The sequence below is a fragment of the Tursiops truncatus genome, chromosome 19 (assembly GCF_011762595.2).
Source record: "Tursiops truncatus isolate mTurTru1 chromosome 19, mTurTru1.mat.Y, whole genome shotgun sequence".
NCBI classification, from domain to species: Eukaryota; Metazoa; Chordata; class Mammalia; order Artiodactyla; family Delphinidae; genus Tursiops; species Tursiops truncatus.
In genome coordinates, this window is record NC_047052.1 from 50,297,429 (window position 1) to 50,324,059 (window position 26,631).

General features: G+C 47.6%; 1 protein-coding gene across 1 annotated transcript; it reads right to left on the minus strand.

Moving 5' to 3' along the window:
• Positions 1–309: 309 nt before the first annotated feature.
• Positions 310–26,304, minus strand: ZNF541 (zinc finger protein 541). The gene is made up of 15 exons (XM_073796074.1): positions 25,913–26,304; positions 21,126–21,369; positions 17,600–19,472; positions 15,771–15,829; positions 15,405–15,564; positions 15,080–15,247; positions 13,875–14,199; positions 8,074–8,137; positions 7,316–7,458; positions 6,807–6,910; positions 5,496–5,571; positions 4,853–4,941; positions 1,467–1,607; positions 1,108–1,283; positions 310–990 (listed from the first exon to the last, which is right to left on the minus strand). The coding sequence occupies exons 1-15, from the start codon at positions 26,217–26,219 to the stop codon at positions 828–830; spliced, it is 4,092 nt and encodes a 1,363-aa protein (XP_073652175.1). The 5' UTR covers positions 26,220–26,304; the 3' UTR covers positions 310–827.
• Between the last annotated feature and the right edge of the window lie 327 nt (positions 26,305–26,631).

Consider the following 26,631-nt stretch of genomic DNA (forward strand, 5'->3'; position numbering starts at 1 on the left):
TACGCTGACGACTCTGTTATTACGGCCAAAAGCATACACACTATAGATATCTAAAGTCGCCTTTTTGCTGATTTATCACTGCTCCCTTCCTGCTCTGTGAGGGGAGGGGCCTTGTCCCTCCATCACTGTGTCCCCATCACGCGGACTGGGCGTTGCCTGGCATAGCTACAGTAGGTGCTTGATAAATGCTGGCTGCGTTAATGTTTGACGCTCCTCCAGGGCAGGGACTCAGTTTACTCGTCACTGTGGCTTCTGGGAGGGGCAGGGGCTCAAAAGCCTTTGCTGGATCAACAGGCAGGGAAGCCGTAAGACAGCTGCTTAAGAACCCAATTTAATAAGATTTACAAGTCGACAGTACAAAAAAAACAATGTATAAGTCATGGCAAGACTAGGGACAGAATTCGAAGGCAGAGAAACCCCCGGTAAGGGGCCCCAACACGGTGGAGATCTGAAGGTATTTCCCACTGATTCTCTACATCGTGGCCTTATCTAACAAATGTAACCAAAGCCCGAAACTGAGGCTAAGATTGAAGAACTACCCAGATCTAACCTTTCCCTCCCCAAGCCTCTCTGCTCTGGAAGGAGTGGAACTGAAAGAAGGTGAGAGGCTATTAACCTAAAGAGAACAGAGCCTCTGGCACAGCTGACAGGGCCTTCACAGCGGTCAGATGACTGTGCGTCCCCTGCCTGCTCGTGGCCTAATGGCTTTCATGTCTGCAAGCTGGGCTGCCCGGTGGGGACAGTGACGGGGCCAGGGAGGCAGAGGGGTGCCTTGGAGACGTGCCAGGCCTGGGGGTGCCCGTCCCAACTGGCTGCCCGTGCAGATTTCACCGCTGCAGAGCGCTGATGCCAGCTCCTAGCTCGCCCTCCTCCTCCTCCTCCAGCTGGAAGGGCTCCACGGGCCACCTTGCCCTGACGATGGGCTCCACGTGGTCCTGAAGCCGGTGCCGCTTCATGTGGGCATTTCGACTCTTGATCTTGTCAAACACCCTGAGGAGGCACCAGAGGACACAGGGGTCAGAGCAGGGGGAGGCGGGTAGCCCTGAGGGGGGGACCCCAGGGGGCTGAGGGCAGGTGGCGTGGGAGCATCCAGGGAAAGGGCGGTACCTCTCACACTCCCGGCAGGGGAAGAAGCCTTGGCCCTCCCTGCTCCCCGGCAGTTCAGGGGTCCGCTTCGAGCTGGCATTTGGGCTGGAGTTGAGGGTGGACTCCCTCCTGTCAGTCTTTCTCTTTAATTCGGGGATTGGACGGTGGCTGGGTCTATCCCGAGGGCTACGAGTGACCTGCAGAGGTGGCAGAGATGATGAAAGGGTGCTGACCGCCCTGCGGCCCTTCTAAGGGAGAAGCAGGTGTCCAGAGCACAAACATCGTGGGGTGCAACCCCCCCCACCCCCGCCCATCTTGGCTGGGCACTGGGCATCCAGATCCGCACTCAACTCCAGAAGCCCTACCCCGAGACCCTCTACCTTCGCTTTGGTCCTGTCTGCTTCATCCGGCTCTCTCTTGGCCCTCTTTTCCGGCACTGGGGCTCGGCCGCAGTCAGACTTCATCGTTTTTTTCCAGATGTAGTAATACTCAACGCACTGGGCTACAGTTTTTGTCTGGACCTAGTGGAGGAAGACAGAAGCCGGCTAAGGACAGTGCCTCAGGAGCAGCAGTGAGTATGGCCTTGACGCCCTAAATCCCCTCCCCATGGGGCCAGCTGCCACGTTTTGAAAGCCCTCCTGAAACGTCTCTCCCCTACAGCTTGGTATGCTCCTCTGCTACAGGGGACAGAGAATCACAAAGTCCTCCCGGGGATGAAGGAGTTCAGAGAGAAGCCACCAGAGTCAACACCATCTAAGCTCTGCACACTCTGAGCAACAAGGCTAGCCCAGGAGCGCTTCTCTCCAGGAAAACGCACACAATGGTACACGCGAGGACGCTCACTGTGACATCACGTGGAGCCACATGTCTACCGACTGGGACTAATTAAAGCAGAGTGTCCTTACGTAGTGGATACCTCATAGCCTTACGCGACAGCTAGGCAGAGCCCTCCAAAAGACTGAAGAGGAAGGAATACTTCGCAACTCATTCCATAAGTTCAACATTTCTCTGACACCAAAGCCAGACAAAGATATTACAAGGAAAGAAAGCTACAGACCAATGTCCCTCATGAACATAGATGAAAAATTTTAAACAAAACTTTAGCGAATAGAATCCAACTCTCTCTCTCTCTATATATATATAAAGGACAATATACCATGACTAAGTGGAGCTCATCCCAGAAATGTGAGGTTGGTTTAACAATCTAAAATCAATGTAATTCATCATATTAAACTTAAAAAAGAGAAATCATATGAGCATCTTGATAGGTGCAGAAAAAGCATTTGATACAATCCAATGTCCATTGCTGATGTAAACTCTCAGCAAAATAGGAATAGAAGGAACTTCTCTTCAACCTGATAAATGATACCTACAAAATCCCTACAGCTAACGGTGGAGTGGTTTTCCCTCAAATATCATGAACAAGACAAGGATTTCCACTCTTACCACTTCTACTCAATACTGTACTGGTGGTTCTAGAGTGCAGCAAGGCAAGAAAAAAAGTAAAGGCATTCAGGTTGGAAAGAAAGAAATAAAAGTGTCTTTATTTGCAGATGATATGACTGTCTATGTAGAAAATCCAGTGGAATCCACAAAAAAGTTACCAAAACTAGTAAGTTAGTTTGGCAACACTTCAGAACACAAGATCAATATAAAAATCAATTTTATTTCTATACATACTAGCAACAAACCATTGGAAACTGAAATAAAAAAGAACTCTTTATAACATCATAAAAAACAGAAGTACTTAGGAATAAATCTGACAAAAAATATGCAACAATTGTACACTAAAAGCTTTAAAACATTGCTGAAAAATTAAAGATTTAAATAGAGAGATATACCGTGTTCACGAGTCAGAAGACTCAATATTGTTAAGATAACAACTCTCCCCAGTTGACCTATAGAGTCAAAAACAGTACCAATCAAGTTCCTAGCAGGAATTTTAATTTTGAAATTGACAAGTTATTTCTAAAATTCATAGGGAAATAAAAAGGATCTAGAATACAAAAAATAACTTTGAAAAAGAATAACAAAGTTGAAGGACTAACATTTTCTGATTTCAAGACTTAGAATAAAGCTACAGTAATAAAGACAGTATGGGAAGAGCTTAATAAAAGACAAACAGATCAATGGAACAGAATACAGAGCCCAGAGGTAGATGCATATATATATGGCCAACTGATATTTAACAAAGGTACAAAAGCAACTGAGTGGAGGAAGTATGATCTTTCCAACAAAAGGTACTGGAACGATAAATATCCATACGCAAAAAATGAACTCACCTCGTACCCCATACAAAAATAAACTGAAAATGGACCATAAATCTAGAAATAAAACCTAAAACTATAAAACCTCCAGAAGAAAACACAGGGGAAAATCTTTGTGACTTTGGGTTAGGCAAAGATTTCTTAGATACAACACGAAAAGCACAGTCTATAAAAGAGAAACTAATAAGTTATGCTTAATCAAAATTAAAAACTTTTCTTCAAAAGACACTGACAAATTGCATATTGGGAGAAAATATTTCCAAAGCATATATCTGGATAAAGGACTGGTGTTCAGAACAAAATAAGAACTCCTACAACTCAATAAAAACACAGTCACTCCAATAAAAACATAGGCAAAAGATATGAACACACAGCTCACCAGAGAAGGTGCACATATAGCAAAAAAACACAAAGATGCTCAGCATCATTAGTCATTAGAAAAATGGAGTCAGATGCTACTGTACACTCATTAGAATGGCTAAAATTAAAGAGACTGAGCATACCAAGTGTTGACGAGGGTGTGGAGCAACTGAACCTTTCACAACCTGCTGGTGGGAATGGGAAGTGGTACAGCCACTTTGGAAAACAGTTTGGCAGTTTCTTAAAAAGTTAAACATACATCTACTATAACTTACCCTCATTCCCCTCCTAGGTATTTATAATCCCACCCCCATCCCCGCAAAAAAAAAAAAAAACCCAGTACATGTCCGTACAAAGACTTGTACATGAGTGTTCAGAGCAGCTTTATCTGTAGTCATCAGTAACTGGAAACCGCCAACAGGTGGATGGTTAAATGAACGGTGGTCCGTCCATACAATGGTATACTCCTCAGCAATAAAGGGATGAACTATGGGTATACACGACAACATGGATGAATCTCAAAATCATTATGTTGAGAAGCCAGACAAAGAAGATCACATGCTGTATGATTACTGCATTTATATAAACCTCTAGAAAATGCAAACTAATTTATAGTGACAGAAAGTAGACAAGAGTTGACTAGGGACCCGGGTGGCAGGAAGGAAGGGTTGCAAAGGGGCAGGAGGGAACTTTTGGGGGTGACAGATATTTTCATTATCTTGATCATGGTGATGGTCTTACAAGTGTATAAATATGTCAAAAACATTAAATCTTACACTTTGATTATGTGCAATTTTGCGTACATCAAGTTAAAAAAAGAGCAAAATAATCAGCAGGATATTAAATATATGATCTCATCCTTTTTTGAGAAAGTGCATACAGGTGTGTAAAATCCATATGGGCAGTAAATGCCTGTCAGGTTATCAATTAGAAGTAGGATTGTGGGGAGGGGCTTGGAGGGCTTTATTTTGAACATGGGATTCATTTCTGCACTGTTTGGGGTTGTTCAAAGCAATGGCATTTTAGTTGTCAACTGTTCACAGCATGAGCAGAGTATCGCCCCTGACAGGCCCTGCAGTTTTAGCTCCTCGGCCGTGTGAGGGAGCCTTGTCTACACCAGCCTGCCATGTTTGCCTTACCGTCTTGTGTATCAAGTAGAAGTCCTTCTTGTGGGCACAGAACGCCTTCTTAAAGAGCCTCTTCTCCGTAGAGGTCCAGATGTCCGAACCTATTGGAGAAACAGCCAAGAGGAGGAAGGATGTTTCTCCTTCTGGGACCGCAGCCACGGCTGAAGTGCAGACTCCCCTCCTTTTTCAGGCCACCGAGCGCCAATTATATGCCAAGATTTCTGCTAAGCCCCTTACTTGCTTTACCTCACACAATCCTCACAAAAACCGTAGCAGGTAGGGGCTATGACCTTCCCCACTTGACGGGTGCAGCAACTTGAGGCTTCCGCTGGTTAAGAGACTTGCCAAGTGCAGGCGCGGGCCCCAGGTTGCCTGACTCCAGGGCTGGCGTGCTCAGCTGCGGAACCTGAGCCCACCCCAACCTGGCACCCCGCTTCTGGCCAGGCAGAGCTCATGAGGGAACCAGTGGAAAGGGGAAGGTTGGATCCAACTAGAGAACAGCACCCACTGAGTCCCCCAGAGAGGATGGGCCCTTCTGGGAGGGCAGGTGCAGGCCCCAAGAGAACTCCTGGAGGCAGAGCTTGCCATGGAAACTGACTGGCTCACAGGGGCCTCAGCCAGGCCAAAACCATGCGGGCAGCCACGCTCCAGTTACCTGTGTAGTGATAGTTGGCGAGAGGGTGAGTCGGTGGCTTCTGGGGTCCTTTCAGTAAGAGGGTCTCCAGGGCAACCTGGAACGAGAGGAGTGGCGGGCAACTCTCTGAGGGAGGGAAGGTGAGGTAGAGGCCCGCCTTCATTCTTTCATTCATTCAGAAAATATGTGCAGCCCTCCCCAAAGCCACCCCTACCCCAGGGCGACTCAGAGTGTGGTCGGTCTGTGGACTGGCCACCAGCTGTGGACCACTTGGGACACACTGCCTACAGCACTAAGCGTACTGTTGAGTGCAGCTGGCGTTACCTTTTTCATAGCAAGATTTACTTGAAGGAAACAGTGTGTGGACTTCTTCTGGCACAAGCTCCTTATTTCTTCAAGGAGCAGCATTTGGAGTGGCGCTGCCCCTGCCCTACCCCATTTTATGGTCCTCATAGCACTGATCATTATCTATCACTTTAAAAAAAATGTATTTCATGTGTTCACTCTCCTAAAATGTAAGCCCTGCAAAGAGAGGGCATCTGTCTTGCTCAACAGTGTAACCTCGGTCAGGACTAGCTATGCAATTTGCAGCACCCAGCGCAAAATGGAATCACGGGGCCCTGTGTTCAAAAACTGTTAAGAATTTCAAGATGGTGGCAGCAGAGCATTAAACCAAGAATGGGCCCCTGAGCTGGCCCCAGCCTGATACCATGACATCACCAGGTATCAGGAGGACCCAGTAAATATGTGCTGATTACTCTGCTGAGCACCCACCACGTGCCAGCCACTGCATCTCAGCTTGAGAAAAAGCACCATATAGCCCTGACTCTTGGGTCTCCAACTCGGGTGACGTGACTTCTTCTCCCACTACACAGAGTTGGACTTCTTTCTTTGCTAAACTTCAGGATTGTGAGGAGGGTCCTTGGAGGAGGCAGAGGCATTTCTGTTGCATCAGAGGTTTTCACACACCATTTTTAATCAAAAAGTTAAAGTTCAGTAAATAAACCAGATTAATGCAGGCCCTGAGTTGCTTCTGCTAGGCACCCCCTCCCCAGTGCCGCTGAGATGAGGTAACGCTGGAGGAACCCTGGTGCTCTGCTGTCACCCCAGATAAATAACTGATTGACCCCGTATGTGTGTATTTCCCCTACATTCACAAGGACACCACCAGTCCCAAAGCGACCAGGGAGAAGGGTGGGTGGCCAGCCTTTGGTTCTCGTGAGCTGCAAAGCCCCAAGTAGAAGGCACGTGTCTTGCGCCTAGAGCCCCTGGCCGTAAGAGAGCAGGGAGCTTCTCACAGCTCCTCTGAGCCCACCCTCGCCTGCACCTCACCTGGATGTTGCCCTGGGCTTCATGCAGGCAGTGCAGAGCGAGCTCCAGGTTGGTGCCCCCGCCCGGCATCACGCTGGAGCAGGCCACGTTGCAGAGCTCGGTCACTGTTTCCAGCAGGCAGCCCGGCAACGGGAAGGAGAGGAGGCACAGAGGGTCAGCAAGTGCCAGAGAGGAAACCTCCCCGACAGCACAGGTGGGGCGGGGGGCTCCTGCCACCATCTCCCTCACCTCTCTGTTAAAAGCAGGCTGAGGGAAGGGAAGGACAAGGAGGACGGGCAGAAACCCTGCTCCCGGCACCTGCTCTCGATGGCCTGGCCAGCTACTGGGTGAGAGGAGAGGTGGCGCAAGGGACTGCAGCACAGCAAAGCAGTACTGCGCCGAAGGCCAGCTCTGCCCACCCCACCCCCGCCCGGGGGTCACTGCTTCTTGGTCAAGGTGAGAACTGGGAGGAGAAACCCCTTGGAGATGGAGGAGGGCCCTTGGGAACCCGGCCCCAAAGTCTCAGCCACCTCTATCCTGCGTTTCCGGGTTGGTCATCACATCTCCCCATGGCTTCCAGACCAGAGAAGCTGCATGCTCGTCACTTCCAGCCAGTGATCTGTCCTGGAGCTCTGGGATCTCAGCCTGAAACCGGCTTCCTATGTTGATGTGTCTGAAATGAGGCCACACACACGGACATACAAGACATATGTGTGTGACCAAGATGGGAAATAAAAGAGAGATGTGCGGTGAGCCCTGCTCTCAGGCCACAGCCCTGCTCTGTGGAACCCTTCGGCCATCTCTCAGACACCGGGAGTGCCCATCACCCCAATAGACACGCGCACGTATTCCACAGACCTCTTGCGGGATACTCTCTTCCTTCCTCCAGTTCGCTTCATAGCCAGATTTCTGGCCTCAGGCGTTTGGGGTAGGACAGAGGAGTTATGTGCTGATACCTGGTATGCTTCCACATCCAAGGTAACATCCATCTAGCCAGAGCCCATGGCTATAAAAGAGTGTCTCATTGTGGCATCACCAATTCTACCTAGAACCCCAGGGTGCTGGGCATTCTGTCCACAGAGATCCAACTATGGTATGTCTGGACAGAAGGAATATTGGAGAAACACCTGGAAAAATCCACCACTTCTCTCCTAGAGAGGCTCTGGATGTAGACCTGACTTTCCCGGGATGAAGGCTCCCTTGGGAAAAACCGACACTGGAATGCACGGAGGGTGAAAGCATCCCCACTTTGGAAGGACCCTCAGGTTCTAAGTCTGTCCCAACTCACGGTTCAGTGCTGATCTTGGTGTTGTCCTTCACCACACAGATGCCAAAAGAGCCGTCCACGTGATCTGGAAAACACCCAAAGAAGAGCCTCAAGAGGACTGGCTAGAACTGCCCCGCGAGGCCCTTTCTGCCTGCCTTTCCAGAGCAGCTAAAGGCAGGCTCTTCAAGATTGCATGGTATACACATACTACTGTATATAAAATAGATCATCAACAAGGACCTACTGTATAGCACAGGGAACTATACTCAATGCTCTGTAAGAACCTATATGGGAAAAGAATCTAAAAAAGAATAGATATGTGACTATGTATAACGAAATCACTTTGCTGTATACCTGAAACTAACACAACATTGTAAATCAACTATACTCCAATATAAAATTAAAAATTAGGAAAAAAACGATTGCATGGTATGGAGTTTCCTCAAAAGTTAAAAGTAGTAGGGAGGGTGGGAGGGAGGGAGACGCAAGAGGGAAGACATATGGGAACATATGTTTATGTATGACTGATTCACTTTGTTATAAAGCAGAAACTAACACACCATTGTAAAGCAATTATACCCCAATAAAGATGTTAAAAAAAAAAAGTTAAAAGTAGAACCACCATATCCTGCAGCAAACCCACTTCTGGGTATTCATCCAAGAGAACCACAGTCAAGACCTCAAAAGGATATCTGCACTCCCATGTTCACTCCAGCACTATTCACAATAGCCAAGATGTGGAGACAACCTAAATGTCCATCGACAGATGAGCACGTAAAGGAAATGTGATATAAACATACAATGAAATACCATTTAGCCTTAAAAAAAGGAAATTCTGCAATATGCAACAACATGGATGACCACTGAGGACATTATACTAAGGGAAACAAGCCAGTCACAGAAAGAGAAATACTGCATGACTCCACTTATATAACGTATCTAAAGTGGTTGAATTCACATCGATATAATCAAAGAGTGGAATAGGGGTAACCAGGGGTTGGGGGAGTGGGGAATGGGAGGTTACTCATCAATGGGCATAAAGTTTCAATTAAGCAAGCTCTAGAAATCTGCTGTATAACATTGTACCTATAGTCAACAATACTGTATTGCACACTTAAATATTTGTTAAAAGGGTAGATCACAGATTAACTGTTCACATCACAATAAAATAAAAAGATTGCATGGAAGGGGGATAAGACTTCTGAAAAAGTAGAGTAAGGAACTCGGCAAAACAACAAATTTACTGATAAAAATAATTAAAAAAAAAAAGAACAGTAAGCTAAAGTCTCTGCAAGTTGTCCTAAAGGCATACAGCATTTTAAGAAATACTCATTTAGGAAAATCTACTAAGCCTTGGTAAGAACAGTGAGAGTCTGTGGCACTGGAGCCATGGCTCACTCCCTTACCCACCTAGCCCCCAGCTCTTTGTAATGGAAGCTCTACCCAGGTAGGTGCAGCCAAGGAGATGGGGGCTGCTTCTTCCCCCGGCTCCCATGCTTAAAGGATTAAAGTAGGATAAAATAAAAATTTCTCATCAAAGAGAAAATGCCATTAAGAGATGGAGATTATTTTTTAAAAAGAAACAAATGTGGACTTCCCTGGCAGTCCAGTGGTTAAGGCTCCGTGCTTCCACTGCAGGGGGCACGGGTTCGATCCCTAGTTGAGGAACTAAGATTCTGCATGCTGTGCGATGCAGCCAAAAAAAAAAAAGAACCAAATGGAAATAATTCTGGGGTTAAAAAACTACAATAATCAAAATAAGGCTCAACAGTAGATCTGAGCTGGCAGAAGAAACGATCAGCAAACCTGAAGATAGAACAATGGAGACTATGAAATCTGAAGAACAGAGAGAAAAAAATGTAGGCAAGTGAAGAGAGCCTCAGAGAAATGTGAGATGTCATTAAATGCAACAATATATATGTAGTGGGAGTACCAGAAAGAGGGGAGAAAGGGACAGAATATTTAAAGTATTAATGGCTGAAAATTTCCCAAATTTGATGAAAAACAATATGTATATCCAGCAAACTCTATAAACTCCAAGAAAGGTTAAACACAAAGAGCTCTACATCCAGACATAACATAGGCAAAATGTTGAAAGCAAAAATAAAGATAAGATCTTGAAAGCAAAAAGGGAAAAACAATTTGTTACATACAAGAGCACTACAGTAAGATTAACAGCTAACTTCTTAACAGAAACGATGTAGGTCACAAGGCAATGGGATAATATATTCAAATTACTGAAAGTAAAAAAGGGTCAACCAAGTATCTTATATTCAGCAAATTGTCTTTCAAAAATGAAGGTAAAATAAAGACAGTCCCAGAGAAATAAAAACTGAGAATATCTGTTGCTGGCAGACCTGTCTTACAAGAAATATTAAAGGTGAAATATTATTCAGCCGCAAAAAGGAACAAAATACTGATACATACTGCAACATGGATGAAACCTAAAAACATCATGCTAACTAAAAGGAGGCGTTCATAAAGGACCACATACTGTATGATTCCACTCACATGAAATATGCAGAATAGCCAAATCGATAGAGACAAAGTAGATTAGTTGTTACCCACGGCTGGGGGTGGGGAGGATGGAAAGGAGGGACTGCTGATAAGTACAGGGCTTCTTTTGGGGATGATGAAAATTTCTGAAAACTGATGGTAGTGATGGTTGCACAGCTCTGTGAATATACTAAAAACCATTAAATTATATACTTTAAAGGGATGAATTGTATGGTATGTGAATTATATATCCCTAATAAAAATAAATACTAGAGAAAGTTCTTCAGATTGAAAGCAAATGACATCAGATGGTAACTTGAATTCAAACCAAAAAAAAAAAAAAAAGCGAAGCACTAGTAAATCTGGGTAACTATAAAACTCAGTATGATTGCATATTTCTTTTCTTAAGTGCCTTAAAAAACAACTGCATAAAACAATATGTATTGTGGGCCTGTAACATATAGAAATATGATATATGTGACAGTAACTGCACAAGGAGCACAGCTGCATTGGAGTAAAGGAATATCACCTCAGACAGTAACTCAAATCCACAAGAATAAATGAAGAGATCAGAAATGGTAAATAAGAAGGTTAATACAACAACCTCTATAAATCATGCTTGCTTTCCTTTATTCTCTCAGGTTTTTTACACGAAATAAAATTATATAAAGCAGTAAACATGACCAGTAAGGTATTACTGGGTCTCTCACATATAATAGCAAAAGAGTTAGAAGGAATAGAGCTAGATAGGGGCAGTGTTTCTATATTTCATTGTTAATGAGCTATTACACAACCTAACAGATTCTGATAAGACATATATTTTAAGTCCTAGAGCAACCACTAAGAAATGACTAAGAAAAAGTGAAAAATTAAGGAATTAAAATGTTACACTAGAAAATACTTAATACAAAAGAAAGCAGGAAAGGAGGAACAGAGGGAGAAAAAGACATGTAACATATAGAAAATAAAAAGCAAAATGGCAGATGTAAATCCAACCATATCAATATAACATTAAACAAGAATGGATTAAACAAACCAATCAAAAGGCAGAGTTTGTAAGACTGGATAAAAAAAACACATGATCCAACTAATGGTGTCTATAGGTAACATGCTTTATTTTCAAAGACACAAATAGGCTGAAAGTAAAAGAAGAGAAAAATACATACCAAGCAAACAACAACCATAAAAGAGAATGGAATGGCTATACTAATGTCAGGCACATTAGACTTTAAAACAAAAAATATTACTAGAGATAATGATAAAATTATTGTAATAATGACAAATGATATCACAATCACATCATAATGATAAAAGGTCAAGCCATGAGGAAGATGTGACAATTACAAACATATACACACCTAAAAACAGAGCCCCAAAATACACAAAGCAACAAACGACAGAACTGAAGGATGAAATAAAACATTAAAAAATAATAGTTGGAGATTTCAATACTTTCAACAGTGGATAGGGCAACTAGGCAGAAGATGAACAAGGAAATTGAAACTAACTAGACAAAACAGACAAAATACAGCATTCCACCAAACATCAGTAGAATACATTCTTCTCAAATTCACATGGAACATTCTTCAAGACAGACCGTATTCTAGCCCATATAACATGCCTCAATAAATTTTAAATTTTAAAATAAATTTAAGGGAATTCCCTGGCGGTCCAGTCGTTAGGACTCCACGCTTCCACTGCAGGGGGCATGGGTTTGATCCCTGGTGGGGGAACTAAAATCCTGCAAACTGCACAGCACAGCCAAAAAAATAAAAATAAATTGAATAAATTAAATTTAAAAAGAAACAAAGTATGTTCTCTGACCACAAGAGAATTAGATTACAAATCAATAAAAGGCAGCAATTTGGAAAATTCACAAATATGTGAAAATTAAGCAATACATTCCTTAATAATCAGTGTATTAAACAAGAAGTGGAATGATAAATTAGAAAATACTTTAGCTGAATGAATATAAAAACACAACATACTAAAACTTACAAAATGTAGCTAAAGCAATGTTCAGAAGGAAATCTATAGCTGTAAAATGTCTGTATTAAAAAAGAAGAAAAGTCTCAAATCATTTATGGTCAACCGATTTTCCATAAAGGTACCAAGACAGGGCTTCCCTGGTGGTGCAGTGGTTGAGAGTCCGCCTGCCGATGCAGGGGACACAGGTTTGTGCCCCGGTCCGGGAGGATCCCACATGCCGCGGAGCGGCTGGGCCCGTGAGCCATGGCCGCTGAGCCTGCGCGTCCGGAGCCTGTGCTCCGCAACGGGAGAGGCCACAACAGTGAGAGGCCCGCGTACCGCAAAACAAACAAACAAACAAACAAAATAAAACCCCACAATGAGCTACCACTTTACACCCACTAGGATGGTTATAATAAAAAAGACAGATAAGAAGTGTTAGCAAGGATGTGGAGAAACTGGAACTTTCATACAACGCTGGTGGAAATTTAAAATGACCCGGCCATTTTGGAAAACAGTCTGGCAGTTCCTTAAACGGTTAAACATAGTTACCCTTCGACCCAGCAATTCCACTCTGAGGTATATACCCAAGAGAAATGAGGACTTATGTCCAACAAAAACTTATACATAAATGTTCTTGACAGAACTATTTGCAATAGCCAAGGGATGAAAACAACCCAAATGCTCGTCAACTGATGAATGGATAAATAAAATGTCTATCCAGAGAATGGAATATCATTCATCCATGAAAAGAAATGAAGCACTGATGCATACTACAACATGGATGAACCTTGAAAACATTATTCTAAGTGAACAAACTAGACACAGAATATCACATATTGTATGATTCCAATTATATGAAATGTCCAGAACAGGGAGACCCATAGAAAAAGTAGGTTGGTAGACGGGTGGTTGCCCAGGGCTGAGGAGTTGGGGGCTACAGGGCCTGTGTGTAACCGCTCGTGGATATAATCTTCTGGGGTGATGAAAATGCTCTAGAATTAGATTGTGGGATGGGTGTACAATCCTAAGAATACACTAAAAAAAACACTGTACACTTTAAATGGGTGATTCATATGGCGTGTGAATTATATCTCAATAAAGCTGTTTAAAAAATTACTCGAAAGGGCAGGCAGAAGGGTGGTTAGGCTAAATGGCGTCTATTTTCTTTCTGGCTACAAAATTATAAGCACCTCGAAGGCTGCTGGTCCCAGATGGTCCTGGGATAGTTCTGAACAGCAACGGGACCCCCAGACCAGACCCAGGCGTGGGCCAGAAAGAATGGCTGGACCAAATTCTACAGGGGGCGGGGGTCTGGCCCCCCGCGGGCCCGTCGTGGGGTGATCAACCTCACTCACCAAGCATGGCGCTGATGAGCCTGTCGGGACGGGCCTGAGCAGATGTGGAACAGAGAGTGTTGAAATACAGACCAGAGCCCTCCCGGATGGGGCTGAGCATTGGGGGCGGCGTGTAGGGAGGGCACTGGGACAGTCCCTTCAGGAGGCAGTCCACCAGGAACACGGGCGAGCGCAGGCAGCTCTGGCGGCATCCTCCCGGGCCCGGCTCCCCAGACATGGAGGGCGGAGGAGGGATGAGCAGTGCCTTGGGCCGGGGGAGCTTCTTCCGCTTCCTGTGTTGCCTGCTCTCCTTGCTGTCTCTCTCTTCCCCGTCCTTCTCCTGTCCCTGGAGAAGAAGAGACTTCAGAACCACGGGGGTCACCTGAGGCCACCGGCCCCACAGCTCAGTCCTCAAGATGGCCTGAGAGTGGGAAAGGGTACTGACCAGCCAGACGCACACCCAGCAGAGTCCTCAGCGCAGGAAGCCGGGCAGGGCCACCACGCCTGAGCCAGACTCCAGACCCTAAGCCGGGCGACCTCTGACGCTGGAGCCTTCTCAGGCACCCACACCCCCCAAGGAGAGGCCCTCACTCAGACCATTTTGGAAACTCATGTCCGTTGTTGAAGTGACTGGCACTTAAAGTGTGGGGGCCAGACGGGTGCAACAGCATGACAAAAGGAAAACCTGTTCTCCTCAAAATGACAGCAGCTCCTGCGAGACCAACAGTGGGCTCCATGCACCCCGTCCCCGAGTCCAGCATGAACTTCTCCAGGTGGGGTCTTCCAGCACAGGCTGAAGAGACGATGGCTTGAGCTTGCTACACTCTCTCTTACCTCCACGCAATCTCCCCTCCTCTCTGCCCATCTTACCCCTCCTCATCCTCCAGCTCTCAGCTGCAACACCCGCTTCCTCAGGCAGGGTCTCTGGTGCCCCCGGGGCTCCCACAGCTCCCTCTCCCAGCCCGGCCCGTTCTGGGTCGTCAGTGTCCGGGGATAGGTCTATCTACTCCGCTGGGCTGGAAGCCCCAGGAGACGGGGGCAGGCCTGTTGTGGTCGCTGCAGTGTCCCCAGCCCTGCCCAGCACAGGGCCAGACACAAAGGAAGTTCACTGCAGGTTGAATGGATGAATGAACACGCAAACCAAGCTCTTCTGGAGTCAGGATTTGGGGGCTTTTCTCACAGCTCCCACTGGCAGGTGGAAAGCAGCTGGAAGGAAGTGCACCCACCTTGCTCCCCGGGGGATGGTTCGCTGGAGCCACAGGCACCGACACAGGGACCACCAAAGGGGCTGCGGTCATGTTGTCCAAGGACTTCCTGGCTCCCGGGGGACTCTGCCTGTCGCCCTCCGGCCTCAGCACCTGTCTTGGTGGCTTGCAAAACTCCATGCCACACACCTACACACAGAGAAGAGCCAGCCCTTTAAGAGACACAGTAGGTAGGGAGCAAGGGGCCCCTCCAGAGCAGCAGAGCCCTGACTCCTGGCCCCCAGCCAGGCTCCCCGCAGGAGGACGGCTCCATCCTGAGATGAATGGCAGCTTCGCGCCCCTTCACCTGCGGCTCCTGCTTCCCTCGAGGTGACGGCCACTGGTCGCTGTGAAAACACATGTGGCTGCTCAGCCCTTTCTCTGTATAAAACATCTGGCTGCAATTCTTGCAGACGTAAGTGCTCCTTGGCTCTGCCCAGTCTGTGGGACCGCCATTGTGCTGGTTACTGTGGGGAAAAAAGGGAGAATGGGACTCTGTCCCCAAACACCGATCCTCTGACAGCTCTGGACGAACCCTAAGAAATGGAGATGATGCCCCCGGTGCTCCGTGGCCTGGCGCTCGCCCCTTCAGGAGTGAAGCATCCAGAGCTCGCTCCCCCACAGCCAGCACATCAAAGCCACCAGAGGACTCCCGAGGGGCTTCTGAACTTACCAGCCACCTGCCATGTTCTCCTCCTTCATCGGGTCGGGGAGCCGGTAGATATTTCCACCCTGAAGACGAAAATACATCTGAGTCAACATATCAGAAATGAGATGCAAGAGTGAAAACTATAAGACTTGGAAGAAAACACAGGTGTAATTCTTGGTGACCCTGGAGTAGGCAGTGGTTTCTTGGATGACTCCAAAACCAAACAAAAGACAGAACGTATTGGACTTCATCAAAACTTACAACTTCTGTGCTTCAAAGGACATCATCAAGAAGTGAAAAGACAGAATAAGAGAAAAAAGTTGCAAATCATGTATCTGATAAGGGACTATGTATATTTATGTATCTATAATACATAATGAACTCTCACAGCTCAATAATAAAAACACAACCCAATTTAAAAATGGGCAAAGACTCTGAATAGACACTTATCCAAAGAGGATACACAAATGGCCAATAAACAAATTAAAAGGTGCTCAGGATTATTAGCCATCGGGGAAATGCAAATTAAACCATAATAAGATTATCATTTCCCACCCACTAAGGTGGCTGTAATAAAAAGAACCAACTGGACAATAACAAGTGTTGGTGAGGATGCAGAGAAACTGGAGGCCTCATACACTCTGGGTAGGAATATAAAACAGCACAGCTTTTTGGAAAAGTCTGGCACTCCCTCAAATAGAATTACCCTATAGCCCAGCAATTCCCCTCCTAGGTATTTCCCAAGAGAAATGAAAACATATGTCTAAACAATAATCTGTACACAAATGTTCATAGCAGCGTTATCACAATGGACAAGAAGTGAAAACAACCCAAATATCTATCAGCTGATGAATGGATAAATAAAATACGGTGTATCCATACAATGGACAAATTACTTAGCAATAAAAAGGAATGAAGTTCTGATCCATGCTTCAACACAGATGAACTTTGAGAACATCCTGTTAAGTGAAAGAAGCAAAAGACACAAAAGGCCATGTAGCGTTATGATTCCAATCACGTGAAGTGTCCGGAAGAGGCAAATCCATGGAGACGGAAGGTAGATGCATGCTTGCCAGGGGCTGGGAGGGATGGAGAGATTGCAGGTGACAACCAAAGGTGTGGGGTTTCTTTTTGCGGTGATGAAAGGGTTTTGGCAAAGAGTGGCGATGGGGGCATGACCTTGTAAACATACTAAAAACCACTGGATGGTACACTTCAAAGTGGTGAATTAGATGGTACGTGAATATTAAAGCTGTTAAAAAAAAAAAAAAAAGAGGAGGAGGTAGCTGTGGTGTAACAGGAAGGATGCTGGACCTCGGAACGTCACGAAGAGAAGTGGCCAAGCTCTCTGCGCCCAGGACCTCGTGGGCACGATGTGGGAGGACCCAAGCTGCTCCACAAGGACAGACTGGCGCCAGGCCTGCAGCAGGGGCCAAGTCGGACTTGTGGACCTGTGATTCACAGCCAGAAAAGACATAGCATTTCACGTCTGAATGTCAAGGGCAAAGGAGCTCTGCCTTTACATTCTCTGAAGAAGTGAAGGAGGCAAATCCAAAAGGAAGCGAAAGGCAGAAAGGAAGCAAATAGAAAAAGTTTAGTGAAGAAGCATGACACAAAGTGTCTCTGACAACTCTAAAACCCTGTTCTGTTTTGTGTGTGTGTGTGTTGCAGGGCTGAGGGTGATGGGAGGAACCATCACTTCTCTGGACCTTCATTCCCCCCTCTGTAAACAAACTGCATCTGAGGATTTGCTGAGGTCAAATACAGTGCCTGGACAAGTTAGAAACACGGAAACAGGTAAGGACGAGACTCTGCCTCCTGCACGGTCAGGTCCCGTGAGAGGGCCCTGGTACCTGGCTCCTGTTGAATATCGTCAGCTTGGACTTGGAGTCCCAGGGGCGATCCGCTGGAGGCCCGGCCGATGACGAGAAGGAAGCCATGGCTACCTGGCTTGGAGAAGCCGCACAGCGCATATCCATTTTCACCTTCTCCTTCCGGAAGCCTGAAAAGCGCTGGGCCCTGGAGTTGCCAGAGGAGAGCCTGTAGCCTCCGCCCCGGGAGCAGGCTGGGCCCTTTTCACCTTTTGTGGCCCCGGAAGCCATGCCACTCTCAGCCTGGGCCTGCTTCCCTGGGAGGCGGGCTCTGGATGGCTCCTCCCCTCCTAACTGGGTCTGACGCAGGCCCCCGGGGGAGAAGATGTCCCCCAGGTCCAAGGTCCCTTTCGAGGATCTCAACTGCTTGGCCAGAGAGGAGATGTCTGGGTTCCCAGGCGGGTCCAGGGATGACGCTGTGAGGGCAGGTGGAGCGGCAGCCACTTTTGGTCTTCCCTTTGTATCCTGGCTCACGCTGCTGGGGGAGGCCTCTGTGGGGAAAGCGGGTGTGGATTTTCTCCTGCAGGCTAGGGATCCCTCTGGCTCAGGGTTCACGGGGCCAGCATGGAGAGAGTCAACAGTGGGCGCCATAGGCGGGGGCTGCTGTGGCCACAGCCCCTGCAGTGACTTCAGGGCAACTTGCTTGCCGTCGGGCGTGGGAAGCTTGGAGGAGGCGGCGGTCACCTGGGTGTGGGAGAAGATCCGCTGGGACTTGGTGATCATCTGGAACACCTGCATCTGCTCGTGGCTCACCAGAGACTCCTGAGACTTCAGGAACAGCTGCCGCAAGAGCGGCGTGGCATCCGACGGGAGGCCGCTGGGCTTCAGGCCGTCCTGGGGGCCAGACTCACCAGGGTTCTGCCACGAGAAGGAGTTGCAGTCAAACTTGCTCTTCTTGGAAGCCGAGGAGTCGTCTTCCCCGCTGGTGCCGGCATATCTGGGGTCACCCGAGGCTTCCTCCGGTGCCTTCAGGAGCGTGGGAGGGAAGGGCGGCGTGTCCTCCGGACTGGTGCCCCGGCTGGGTGAGGGCTCCCCCGCAGGGGAGTCGCTGCTGAGCCCGGGGCCAGGCTCGGAGCCCTCCCGGGACGGCACTGCAGAGGGCTTGTGGACAACAAACATACTGTTTCCTTTGCTCTTAGGGCAGCCCGACAGGTTTCGGAGCCACTGGAAACTGTGGCTTAATGGCTGGGAACTGGTGGGGACAGTCTGGCCACGGAACAGAGGCAGGCAGGTGGGCAGGGGAGCGCCCTCGGGCCAGCCCTCCAGGGATGATGGGGGCTGGAGCAGCGGCAGCTCCGGTTCGGCTGGGTCAGGGCCGCTGTTCTCCGCTGCCCGCGAGTGGACGGCTGTTAACACGTCCGTCGCAGGCTCCTTCCGTGGGGGCCAGGGCTCCTCGGGAACCTCAGTGCCCAGGGCTCCTGGGGCCGCCGGGGTGCTGGCTGGGCCGCAGAAGGAGGACCCTGACGAGGGCAGGCAGGAACAGGCCGTGTTACTCCCTTCGCCGCTGTCTGAAGGCCCTCCCGGGGCTGGCCTGGAAGGAGGGATCTTCTGCTGGACGATGCTGTTCATGATACAGCGCAGGAGGTCTCGGTTGGGCAACAGGGAGCTGGGGGATGGGGTTTCCGGGGGCACCAGGGACCACAGGCTTGTGGGTGCGGGCTGGCTGGCCACCTCGTGTGCGTGGGGTGAGTTCCTGCAGGCCTCCTCCTCCGGGGGGGCCTCCTTGAGGATGCACAGGCCGTGCTGGACCTCGTAGTGCCGGCGCAGGGAGCGGTAGTCGCAGTAGCTCTTGCTGCAGCCCTGCTCAGTGCACACAAAGGGCTTGGTCTTCTGGTGGGTGAGCATGTGCCCCGTCCTGGAATCACATGAGGAGGAAGTTAGCGGGTGTCTCGGCGTGGGTCACCCACTGCAGGAACCCAGGCGTGTCCCCAGGGGGCAGCAGCATCGCAACTCAGAAACTGTGCTCAGACCCTATGAGGAAAGACCCCTGCTACAGTCAAAGCCATCTGGAAGGGGGAGCTCTTTCCCTCACCCTTAAGCAAACCCCTAATCTGAGATTAAAAAAATCAGTGGGAGCCAAGTCGGAGTTCCCCAAAGTGGGTTCCTAAGGAACACTAGTCTCCAGAGTTGCTCCCTGAGGACTTGGGCTCAGCTGGCAAATAAGTTTTGAAAAAGCACTGTTTACTTCTTGTAGGTTCATAGTAGCCAACTGAAAAGCCACAGAGTAGATAAAGAGATATCTGTTTAAATTTCCATGTCTCTCAAACTCATTTGCCCACAAAACCATTTTTTTAAATAGCCCCTTTTAGCATCCCCAAGAACCAGAGAACCAGAGTTCTGAGAACACACTTGAGGAAATGCTAACTTGGGGATGATCCTTCCTTGAACAAAGGAGTCTTTGCCTTCCCATAGGATTCCTCTAGACAGCTACCTGGGAGCCCCACAGCAAAAAAAAAAAAAAAAACACCAAATTTGCCTATAATTTCTGCAAATATAAAAGAATGCAAGTATGTATTATATTTACATCATACTTATATCTACATTAATATATTATAAATATAAACAAATGGGTAAATCACCCTCTGGGTTCCCAACAATCCTACTCCGGATGGTTCTAATCAACGTGGCCCAATAAATAATAAAACCCTTTCCCAAATGTGGACCGTTGGCCTCCATCTGAGGGAAGCAGCAGAGAGGGGATCCGGAGACCCGCTTTCTAGCCCTAACTGTTACCAGCTTGTGACAGGAGTAAATCATTTCCCATTCTTAATGGGGAGAGGGGAGAGGATGAAATGAAAGCGGGATTCATCGAAGCCCTCAGTAAAGGCTGGGCGAGCTGTAAAAATGCAAGGGATCGTCCTCTCCCACTTACAAGTCTCTTGGTTTGAAAGTCTGTCTCTCTTCCCTCAGCAGCAAGAAAAGCTTATCATTTCTAAGACATGAAGAACAAACAGAATTCTGCTCCTAACTCTTATACTGAGATTGCCCTTTAAAGTCAAGTTAAAAAAAAAAATCGAGTTAAAAAAAGGGGGAATTAAAAAGGGAAAAGAAAGAGTGAACACTCCATTGCCATGTTCTAGAAACAGGCATTTCAGAACCCCTCACGCCCTGGTGTTCTCCCAACATATATTCCTCATGGAGTGCATATCTGTTCTGCTCAGACACCTACCAGGGACTCTGAAAATTTCTCTACAGAGTTAGCCCAACTCCCTCTGTGACAAAATTGCCTCTGGAGTGTGTTTTTAAAGCATCAGAGTCCTGTCTGCAACTCGCAGCAGCGCTCTCCTCACTGGAGTGAATTTGGAGGCTGGGGAGGGCGGGCTGTCCGGGGCAGTGTAGGCCCTGCGCCCCCAAACACTGGCCGTGGGAGGAGCACAGGTCGCACACACCTGGGACACCCGACGGTGGGGGGCGGTGCAGGTGGATGGGAGGGGATGCAAAAGAACCAGGAACACGCCCAGCCCCCAGCAGCCCCCTAAACAGACGTCCTGACCAGACTCCTACATACAGGTGGTCCTGACGCTTAAAGGCCTTGCTGCAGATTTTGCACACGTGTCTCCTTTCCTGGCTGTGCGTCAGGTAGTGCTTGCTGAGAGAACTGGCACTGCTGAACACCTTCCCACAGAGGCTGCAGTCCAGGAGTGGGTTCTGAGGGGAACTGTGCTGCCGCTTTCCTTTCCTTGTGCTCCCAGACGTGGCCCTGCCTCCTTTGTCAGCCTCTTTGGGCACCTTGAGCACGCCTAGCCCCAGGTCTAGACAGAGGGAGAAAGCACAGGTTATGATATCCGGGGACATTGGAGCCCGGGCGGAAGCACTCTACCACCCTCGGACCAACTTCAGAAGCTGAGTCCAACTCAGGGAATTGGCCAAGAACCCCAACTTCAGCAGCTTCACTCGCAGAGACGACCAGGTTTAGCACCAGGTGAGGGGGAGAAGGGACCCTGGTCAGGGCACCCCTCCAGGGCAGCACCCAATCTTGAAGCCACACTTGGGGGGTAAGAGAAGGGACAGCAACAGTCTGAGCGCTTCCAGGACAGAGTGACACGACGGGCAGGGCTTCATGACGGTAACATCAACAGCACACTTGCAAGTGCAATCCAGAAATGTACAATGCAAAATCTTAGAAAAGTTTAAGTCCTTTCTCCCAGCCAATTCCACTCTGGGTTTTTTAATTAAGGAAATTAACGCAGATCTGTACAAATTAACGGAGATCTTGCAGTTAACTGCAAGTGAGTTAACTGCAGCATTGTTTTTCCCGGTGAAATGTGAGAAACCACCTAATAACTGACACAAGGGCAGGTGGGTGACTGCATTCTGGTCTCAATGGTCTATGACGCAGGCATTTAAGATAAAACTGTAGGAAAATATCCGACGACGTGAAAGGATGTTCATGCTGTACCACTAAGTGCTGTGCCACTAACAAGAGGACTGTTGAAAAACAGAATGATCTAGTCTTTAAAAGGGAAAAATAAATTTGAATAGAAACAAACAGAATGGGATTGATTGGTAGGATCATGGATCAACTTAATTTTCCTTTTCCTGTATATCTGAATTTTCCATGTTTCTGTACTCCTTGGGTAAATGATAAAAGGTATTTCCACGAATGACGTCATCAGAGGAACAGGTGAAGGGGCTGGGAATGTCCACGTGGGAGAGGGAGACGTCTTCAAGTAGCTGAAGGGACAGGATGTGGAGGAGGGAGCAGGTTGCTTCTGTCTTGCTACAAGGGGCAGAGCTAGATTTGATGAATAAGAGGTAAAGGGAGGGACTTCCCTGGTGGCGCAGTGATTAAGAATCCGCCTGCCAATGCAAGGGACATGGGTTCGAGCCCTGGTCCAGGAAATTCCCAACGTGCCGCGGAGCAACTAAGCCCATGCGCCACAAGTACTGAGCCCGCGTGCCGCATCTACTGAAGCCCACGCGCCCAGAGCCTGTGCTCCACAACAAGAGAAGCCACCTCAATGAGAAGCCCATGAACCAGAACGAAGAGTAGTCCCCGCTTGCTGCAACTAGAGAAAGCCCACATGCAGCAACGAAGACCAAACGCAGCCAAAAATAAATAAATAAATTTATATTAAAAAGAGGTGCAAAAAGAAAAGTATAGGGAAGCTGATTTTAAATCACTAGAAACGTAAGGACAGTGGATACAAGAACTAAGAACTCTGCAGGCTTGCTGCTGTGTTCCCAGCTCCTGGGATTCCCATTCTTGTACTTGTAGGCACGCAGTAACTGTTGGGTGGATGAATCATGGAAGATTTTTCTACCCCTTAAGACGGATTAGACTGCCTCATGCGACAGCAAGTTTAGAAACTGCCCTTCATCCAGGATGCAGCAGAGGCTGGCCCCAAGAATCCAACGGGTCAGGGCGTGGATGTTGCACCAAAGGACCCCAAATGCTAATTCTCTGTGGCTGAGATGTAGCTTGAGAGACACAGCAGAAAGGAACCTCGACTCTCATCCCAACTCTGTCTCTGGCCATTTGTCACTTAACCTGCCTGGTCTACATCTTCTTCATATGAAAAACTGCTGGGTCGAGGGGTTGAATGATTCTAACAATTTAAATGAGGGAAAATAGGACTCCCATGTGGGAAAGTCCTTGCCTTGCTAACTTACTTTTAAAATGCTCATTAGAGGACTTCCCTGGTGGCACAGTGGATAAGACTCCGCGCTCCCAATGCAGGGGGCCTGGGTTTGATCCCTGGTCAGGGAACTAGATCCCATATGCATGTGGCAACTAAGAGTTCGCATGCCACAACTAAGGAGCCCGCCTGCCGCAACTAACACCCAGTGCAACTAAATAAATAATTAATTCTTTAAAAAAAAAAGATGAGTATTTAAAATAAATAAAAAAATAAAATAAAATGCTCATTAGGACTTCCCTGGTGGCGCAGTGGTTAAGAATCCGCCTGCCAATGCAGGGGACACGGGTTCGAGCCCTGGTCCGGGAAGATCCCACATGCCACCGAGCAACTAAGCCCGTGCCCCACAGCTACTGAGCCTGCGCTCTAGAGCCTGCGAGCCACAACTACTGAGCCCACGTGCCACAATTACTGAAGCCCATGCACCTAGAGCCTGTGCTCTGCAACGAGAAGTCACCGCGATGAAGAGCCCGCGCACCGCAACAAAGAGTAGCCCCCGCTCGCCACAAATAGAGAAAGCCCGTGTGCAGCAACGAAGACCCTACGCAGCCTAATAAATAAACAGAAGTTTTTCTCTAAAAATAAATAACTAAATAAAATGCTCATTAAAGCAACTGTTAAACTAGAGAACAAAATGTGGTTTAAAAAAAATTGGCAGGGGGCTTCCCTGGTGGCGTAGTGGTTGGGAGTCCGCCTGCCGATGTAGGGGACACGGGTTCGTGCCCCGGTCCGGGAAGATCCCACATGCTGTGGAGCGGCTGGGCCCGTGAGCTATGGCCGCTGAGCCTGCACGTCCGGAGCCTGTGCTCCGCAACGGGAGAGACCACAACAGTGAGAGGCCCGCGTACCGCAAAAAAAGAAAAAAAAAAAAATTGGCAGGGACACTGAAAAACAGGCACACTGAGTCACTGGCCCGGGAAGCCACTTGCTCTTCCCAGAAAGCATGTGCACAAGCTCTAAAAGTGTGTGTGTTCTCCGACCAGCAAGCCTACAGGGAGGAATATGTGCGAAGAACTCATCCAAGAGAAAACTCAATGGAAAAGTTATTCACAGATCCACTATAACAGTCTATCAGGCAAGAATATGGTCCGACAATACAATGGAATAACCATCACAATGACAACCGAATAGTCTACCTTCATATAAGAAAGCAGACACAGTAAGTTTTAGAAACTTCAAATGAATTAGACACTTAATACATCTCTGCAAAACCATGTGTACCCTAGTGGCTTCACCTACGTTTTTTAAAAATCCACGTGTGGGAGCCATGGGCGGGATTTTTCTTGTTATTACTTTTCTTTATTTTCTAAGTTTTCTATATAAATATGTATTACTTTTCTAATTAAAAAATATAAGCATATCCATTTGTATGAATCTGAATTTAAGTTAGAGAAGTGTAAAGAGTTAAAATTTAACGTTCAGTGGATTTTTTTTAATAAGGTAACCAAAAAAAAAAAATCCTCAAGTTTAAAACAAATTAGGAAAAATTGAACTAGATTAATGTTTTGCAACATTCGCTGGGGGACACAGACCCATATGAAAATCTGGTGAAAAATCACAGTTTCTCTGCCCAGCAAAACGCACACGTACTCACCCTAGCAGCATTTTTAGGTAATTTCTGTGGTTCAGGTTGAGAACCTTAATTACTGTAGCCAGGCCTCGCCCAGCATCTGCGATACCAAGGATGTCCTTGGTTTCTAGGATTTCACATTTAGCCATGGTTCCAACACGGGGACAAGGCTAATGGCTTGTCTACATTGTGTGGAGTGCGGGCCTCAGTAGTTTTTCATTCTAGCGAGTATGCAGGACATTTCTTGAGCTGCTGATCCCAATTAACATTGACATTTGTTCTGCAGGGCTGTTCCGGATGTGGCCTTCCACGCGTGTGGTGTGATTATAAATATCAAAGAGCTCTTAGTCAACTCGTCTAAGCAACTTACCCAAGAACCCATGAAGTGGGTTAAAAACAAAAATCAACTTTATCCTATGGCGGAAGTCTGAAGGTAAACCAAAAGGTGATTTAACCAAGGTCTTTGACTATTCCATTAGTTCTCCCTTTGCTCCTCCGCTGTGGAAGAGAAAGACTTAGAACTGCATCAATGGACTGTCGGAAGGTATTCTAACAGTATTGGTAAAAACCACTACCATCTGTCCAGTGCTTCACAGCCTGCAAAGTGCTTTTACTTTCATTTCTTCTTTTGCTTCTTACTGCTGTCACTCTGGGGGGGAAGCAGAGTGGGTATTATTGTCCCCCACTTTACAGATGGAGACAATGAGGCTTAGGTAGGTTAGACAACCAAGGAGCAGGTGGACAGGATACTGGGTCATTCTGGACATCTCAGAGGCGAAAGGAGCCTCTGAGATGTGGTGATGGATGGGAAAGTGTCCCATCAACTCAAAGGTCTGCCCACACCACACACGAGATTAGGATACCCCCAAACATCCAAGTTTCTCAACGTTATTCCCCAGGATCAGTGTTCAGTTTCCTTGACTAGGAAGTTGGGAACAATTTCCAAGTAGGAAAAAAGTGACTGTTCCCTATTCGCCCGTGGAAGAGAAAAATGTTCTTAACCATTCCGGGTACACTCAACCCCTCACCAGCCACAGGAACTCTCAAACAGCCCGCCAGGCCAGGGACCCGGGTGGACAGCCTCACCTTGTAAGGAAGTCTGAGATTCTGGATCTGCATACTCCTGCAGCAGCTTCATGGAGTCACTGTCCTTCCCTGAATACACAGACAGGGCATCCAAGTTGTCCTCCAGCACCTCGCTGGGCGCATCGGGCATCGGGAGGCTGGGGTCTAGGTCCAAGCAGCTCAGGCCGTCATATAGCAGGTCTCGTGAGCCGGGCCCCAGATCCCGGTTGAGGGTGTCACTGCATTTGAGCGCCTGGCTCTCGGGAAACGAAGGGAGGTGCATCTCAGATGGAAGGGTGCCCTTGTCCCCCAGGCTGCACTGGTCCATGGCTCTCCACTACCAGGTCTTGGCCAAGAGCTACTCTCTAGACAAGCAAGGCCGTGTAAGGAGTCAAGGAGGAGAGAGCTCTTGGTGGTGTTTAATTCCTGAGAATGAACGAGGAGGAATCACAATTATGAGATGGCAACATGCATGGCGGATAGAGCGTGGACTTGGAATTCAAACACACCTGTATGGGGGTTTTTTCCTTGGCCACTTAACAGCCACATGACCTTGGGCAAGTCACTTAAGCTCCATGAGCCCTAGTTTCCTCATCTGTAAATTGAGCGTAAGAGTACCTCCATCATAAGATTGTTGTAAGGAAAAAGCAACCTAAATGTCCATCAACGGAGGAATGGATAAAGAAGATGTGGTACATATATACAATGGAATATTACTCAGCAGTAAAAAAGAACAAAAT